This window comes from Alexandromys fortis, unplaced genomic scaffold (genome assembly GCF_014885135.2).
Source record: "Alexandromys fortis isolate MF-2015 unplaced genomic scaffold, M_Fortis_MF-2015_v1.1 scaffold_32, whole genome shotgun sequence".
Lineage (NCBI taxonomy): Eukaryota > Metazoa > Chordata > Mammalia > Rodentia > Cricetidae > Alexandromys > Alexandromys fortis.
Genome location: NW_026067938.1, coordinates 13,825,243 through 13,831,242, shown reverse-complemented (window position 1 = coordinate 13,831,242; position 6,000 = coordinate 13,825,243). Strand labels below are relative to the sequence as shown.

General features: G+C 32.9%; 1 protein-coding gene across 1 annotated transcript in view; it reads right to left on the bottom strand.

Annotated features, from left to right (window-relative positions):
* Sgcz (sarcoglycan zeta) overlaps positions 1-6,000 on the bottom strand; it is a 781,436-nt gene that overhangs the window by 67,020 nt on the left and 708,416 nt on the right. Inside the window, exon 4 of the mRNA XM_050147376.1 lies at positions 4,887-4,974. Within this exon, the coding sequence (XP_050003333.1) occupies positions 4,887-4,974 (88 nt within the window). The remainder of the gene's footprint in view (positions 1-4,886; positions 4,975-6,000) is intronic.

Sequence of the window (6,000 nt, the reverse complement as noted above, 5' to 3'; positions counted from 1 at the left end):
GCAAAAAAAAAAAAAAAAAAAAAAAAAAAAAGATACCTATTTTCCTGATTATATGCTTTTATTTTTTTAAGTGATAATGTAAAAAATACTTGAGTAAGCCTATCTTTTCTGTTTTAAAATAATACAATTTCAAAAACACAGTGAAAGTTTCACATTACATAAAAATGTGAGTGTTCATGTAATAGTTCAGGACTCGCTTTCAAACTTTTCAGAACTTGAATGTCAGTGTTTTTCCTTCAAGTTCCTTAAATTAAACATCCTAATTTCTAAGCCTATCATCTTGCTCTTGAATATAATAGGCATCTGTTTCCACTTGCATCTTTTCCAGAATGATTAATTAATTTTAAACTGATTTACATCAACTTAACTAATATTAATGGGTTAATTAAACAATTAATAATGATCAAAATCAACAACTCATTAATCACTTAAAAATTAACAGGTAGCATTAAACCTGAAGAGATTTCATCTTTGATCTCTTCCCTAAGATTCCCATAGCTTATTTTAAAGATAATACGCATTCCTATTAAGTTGTCCCAGACAATTACAATGTGTCTAAGTCATATGAAAATAAGCCAAGGACAAAAACCATAAATTTATTACGTGAGGGTAATATGATTCCTTCTACTTTTTAATCTGTCCTAAACCATCTGCAGTCAATTAAATGATTCCCAGGTGTTCATGGTAATTGCTGTAACACAAGATTACATGTCACTTTATGGGTCTTTAAATATTTATTATAAAACCCTCATCTACATTTTTCTCATTCATCTAGGCACAAAACATGCTGATGTTTAGTAGTGACACACAAAAAGTTAATTGGCCTCTTTGAATTATTCTGTGGATGAAATTTCAATTAAAATCCTTTTTAAGAGCCAAGAATCGAAAAAAAAAAAAACAGAATATCTAGGATTCTGACTTAGTTTTACATTCTTGACTAAAAACTGCCGCATACATGAATCTAAGATGCATGAAAAAAAAAACGATGTCATTTTTGTTAGGACCACAGAACATTGGGGAGTGTAAGTTATCTGAAGGTTCATCAAACAATTTCCCACACTAAAGGTAAAAAGTAACCTTTTGCTTTTAACGTAGAGGAGAAGAGGCATGGAGACAGTCTAGCACAATACAGTTATTTTGTCCATTAGGAACAGCCAGAGGTTTGGTCAAGTGTTCAGAATTATTTATGTGTAGACCTATTGAAAACTTTGATCATTAGCATAAATACGATACTACATTCCAGGGAACACTGCATAACTTTCATGGGAACTTTGTATTTTATTTTCTGAATCTGTCATAGGAGGTGTATCCTTGCATTATGTGCATGAGAGGCCAGTGGAGGTTCCTCCATCTTCTGGGCCTCACGTGGGGAGAATTTAGCTGACCAAATGCGGTTAATTCTTAAACCATATTTCCTTTAAAACTAGAAATTACTCTCTGTAGCATCTTGATATATAGTACAAATCATATGAATTTACGTGTAATATTATGATTAGTGAAACTGTACATATCTGCACACCTTTTAACAGTTTTTCATTGAACTTCTATCTTGAATCTCTATACCAGGTGAGTTATCATTCCTGTCCTGTGAGTTTGGTTCCCTCCTAAGAATGCCTAGACAGAAAAGGCAAAAGTTTTTTTAGGCCTCTGATTTAGCCAGAATCCAGTCTGCTACAGGAGCTGACTGCCATGACATTTAGACTGTGTGGTGTTTAAAACTGCAAGCATGAACTAGAATACTGGAAGGAAAATAGAAGGAAGAAGAAAACTGTACTAAATACAAATATCACGTTGTTTACTATCTTGCAAATGGTACATATTCCCACAATAATCACTGATAATAGCTGAAAATGAGAAATCGGCTCAAAATAGGGTATAAAACCACTTTTTTTATTAATTGGAAATTAGCAATATAGAACGTGACTAAATTCTTGAGAATGACATTAGCAGTGGCCAGAGGCTAATTCTTTCAGAATTCATTTTTTCCATTGATTAAAAATAAAGAAAAAAAAGGAAAGATGCTATTTGAAGCACAGGATTGTGGTTTTAGGCACCCCTCAAAAAAAGAAATATCTGGAATGGTATTCCAGTTCTTACATGCCAAACTACCTAATCGTTTCCTCAGATAATGATGCAGACTTGGCATGCTGGCAAGTATCACTACGTGTATCACACAGAACTGTACAAATAGACATTGAAGTTCCTCAAGAGTCACTACCGACATTCAAGTCGGTGGGGGGGGTTACCTAATGTTTTGAAATAATTGTAAATAAGTTCTACTTATTAAGATTCTTCTTTGTTAAACTTTTATCTTTCTATCTGAGTCCTTTATGTATAGACTGGATAATGTCACGAGAGAGTGAAAAACCAGTTAGCTTCATCCTTTGCCTTTGTGATTGTTAGACAGGAGTGACCTTAAGCTATAGGATATCTGTCTACCTCCAACACCCAGGTACAAGGATTCAAAGGGTGCTCTACCACATCTGAATATACAAGATAATTTAACATATTATTACTCTCTATAAGTTAATATGCATTTTATCTTTGTTTATTGGCAGTTACAAAGGAAATTAAAAATATAGGATTCAACAACAGTGTGCTCAAATCACCAGATTTTAGGTTAGTTTTCTTAATTTAAATGTATTTCTAATTGGCTATATAACTATTCATAAAAATTAAGCATCTTTTCTTTCCCTTTCTTTTTCTCTTTTCTCTCATTTGAATACTATTAATACTATATTGAAAGAATTTGCAAGAATGGTTAAAATGCAAACAAAATATATTCTTTGTATTCCATGAGTAAAAGCATGCAGATGGAATTTGTCTACACACCCTGTAATCAAACAGCTGTTTCATGCCACAGGCAGGAATCATGCAACTATTATTTGACAGTGGATTTTGCAATGGGGTCTGTGTGTTTCTAATTTATCTGTTGACAATTCCACTAAGAACCACTTCAGCTATCCTGAATTGAACAGAATAGAAATTTCTATTCTACTAAGTAGTTTTAACTATGAGTAAATATTGACTCGGAGAATATCCTCATCTTAGAGCCAGTTCTTCAGGTTATCTTATACAATTTCAAAACGATCACAAATTGTCATTGACATTGCCATCGTTGGTTTGATGATTTTGGCACAATAACGAATGCATAGAAATATTTTATTCCTTTAATTTTTAGTCAAATTACTTTAAGCCCCCTTTCATTTTTCTATTTTTTTAATTTAAAACCAAAACAAAACAATCTTTTTTTCATTTTAGTACATATTCCAATTCCCACTTCCTCACCTCCTCCCATCCTCTCTGCCTTCCCCCTCACCCCACCGCACTCCCATCCACTCCTCAGAGAGGGTAAGGCTTTGAGGAAGGATCAAGGCAGTCCCTATTACAACCAGACTGAGCAAGGTATTCATCCAAAGAGAATGGGTTCCAAAATGCCAGTACAAGCAGTAAGGGATAAATCCTGGTCTCACTGACAGTGGCTTCAGGCTCCCCAGCCATGCAACTGTCACTCACATTTCGAGGGTTAGTGTAGTCCTATGCTGAATCCTTCTCTATCTGTCTGAAGTTGATGAATTTCCTTTAGCTCAGGTAAGCTGTTTTAGTGGGTGTCCCCATCATGGTCTTGACCTCTTTGCTCATATTCTTACTTTCACTCTTCGACTGGACTTTGGGAGCACAGCCCAGTGCTCCGATGTGAATCTAAGCCTTTTTTCCTAAGTAATCTATTTTAATTTCTCGCAAAATATGCTATTGAACAAATAACAGATATTTACTGTCAAACTAATTCTTTTACTTTATTAAAGCATATAATATATCAAAAATCTTATATTTCTGCAAAGAGGGTAGACATAGTTAATATTGCTACTTATAAATAGTAAATAGTTTGTAATTATTATTTCTCTATAATTCAAGAAGAAATATTGAAAAAATTAATTTCTCACTAAAATAGGATAATTAATTCCTCAAACTTAACCATCTCCCACCTGTGAATATCACACATATAATAGATGATGCAGCTAAATATAGAAATGCAGATAATAGCAATATAAACGTGAGTGAAACAATGATAGTATTGTGCGATTTTATCACACGCCATAAATATATCAAAATATATTTATATATATGTAATTTATATATTACATGCATATCAAATATACATCATTTTATATCATTACAACTGAGTTTTGATTGTGTTTTTTTTCTTATAAAAATGGAGTGAAATAATTACACGTGCTATTTTGATAAAATGTCAATAGCTAAATTAAAATTTATTTGATAACACAAGTGAAACCACTTAGGAATGAAGATGTTTCGCAGTTGGTAGATTGCCTAGCATGCCAGAAGCCTTTGGTTAAATCCCCAGCAGTGCTTGCAACTTAATTGGAATATGAAAGGTGGAGTCAAGAGGTCAAGGATTCAAGCTTATCCTCAGCTACACAGCCAGTTTGAGGGCCGTCTAGTTTATGTGACACTCTATTTCAGACGGTGAAAGAAGTAAACAAACAGAAGTTCTGGTATTCTTTCTCTTTAATATGTCTTTCAAATATCAAATCCTTCATATGTAATCTTAACAAAAATGTCCATCAGAAAAAGGAAGTACTAATATTTACTATAGTCAAAACTTTTACAATTGTTTATAGATATGTAATATTCATCAAAAAATACACAATATCAAAGAATATACAAGCATGGGATGCAAGCTACCGCCTGTGTTTTCTAAACCTATTTTGATATACTATGAAAATATTTCAATTAAAATAATACATTTTGAAACTTAGGAGTAAAGAATTAGAGAAGAAACACAACTTCATGTATTTTAGCTTGACCACAGAATCTAAAATGGAGTAAGACAGAATGAACAGACTTTACCTCCGAACACTCACCGACTGCCAGCTGTCCAGTGAGCTGCCCCAAGTGGTTTCTTGCGTTCACTGTTACATTCCTGTCAGACTGTAAGACCAGTGGACTGTCCTAGGAAATGTGCATAAAACACATAAATCAAATCAAAGCATAGCTGCAATCAGAACACATGAAATCATGCTGTATGTGTTACATAAATTTTCTTGATAAAGAGTAGGCAATTTTATTAATATTTGCTTGAAGTGGGTAAAGAAATGGTGTCCAAAAATACAATTTTACAATGGATTGGAAAGTATTCGTGGTTATATCCAGGTATTAGCCATCTAATCACAGCATTTTCAATTCTACTGATGGCTCTTAACCAAGAGTATAAACGACCCTACATCTGCTTTCTTAATGGTATGTAAACTTGTTGACACAGATTCCATTGAATTCCAATAGGAAATTCCATCTAAGTAAATATCTAAGTAAATTGCAGACTTTATTATTAAACGAAATTTCTTCATAACGTCCTCCACTGATAACTGTAAGGACTCGTTGATTCAACTCATAAACTTCCTATCTACATTTTTTTTGTTAAAGCTCTTATCACATGAATAGTTACTTGTTTCTTACTGTATTTACATGCTTGTTTTTTTTTTTGTTTACTTGATTGCGTGCAAAATGACAAAATTGTGGAAGTCAGTGGCATATAGCTGCACTGCCATCTTTAGGAGTGCAAACAGGATTTTTTTTTTTGCTATGTGTTTATTAAGTAAGAAGCCTATATAATTAATTTTTATTTACTTGTTCAACTTCCCTACGTGAAAATGGTCTGTGAATTGTACAATGACTGAGACAAGGAAGCACAAGTTGTTTTACTGAATATTGTTTTGTTTTTGTTGTTTTCCACGGGTCCAACTAGATGCTTACCTCAGACTAATTTACCACATACTAATAGTTCACTGAAGGGAAATACCATTGCCTGAGGATACTTCTTGTATAACTCTCAAATATCTATACCAGACAAGTAACATCATTTATGATCTAAATCATAGTTAATCATTGACAAATTATGTATCTATTTATCCAAAAATACTTATTATTTATTGTACATAACATCATTTTATAGAGGATTGCCTCTTCAAAGTGATCAAA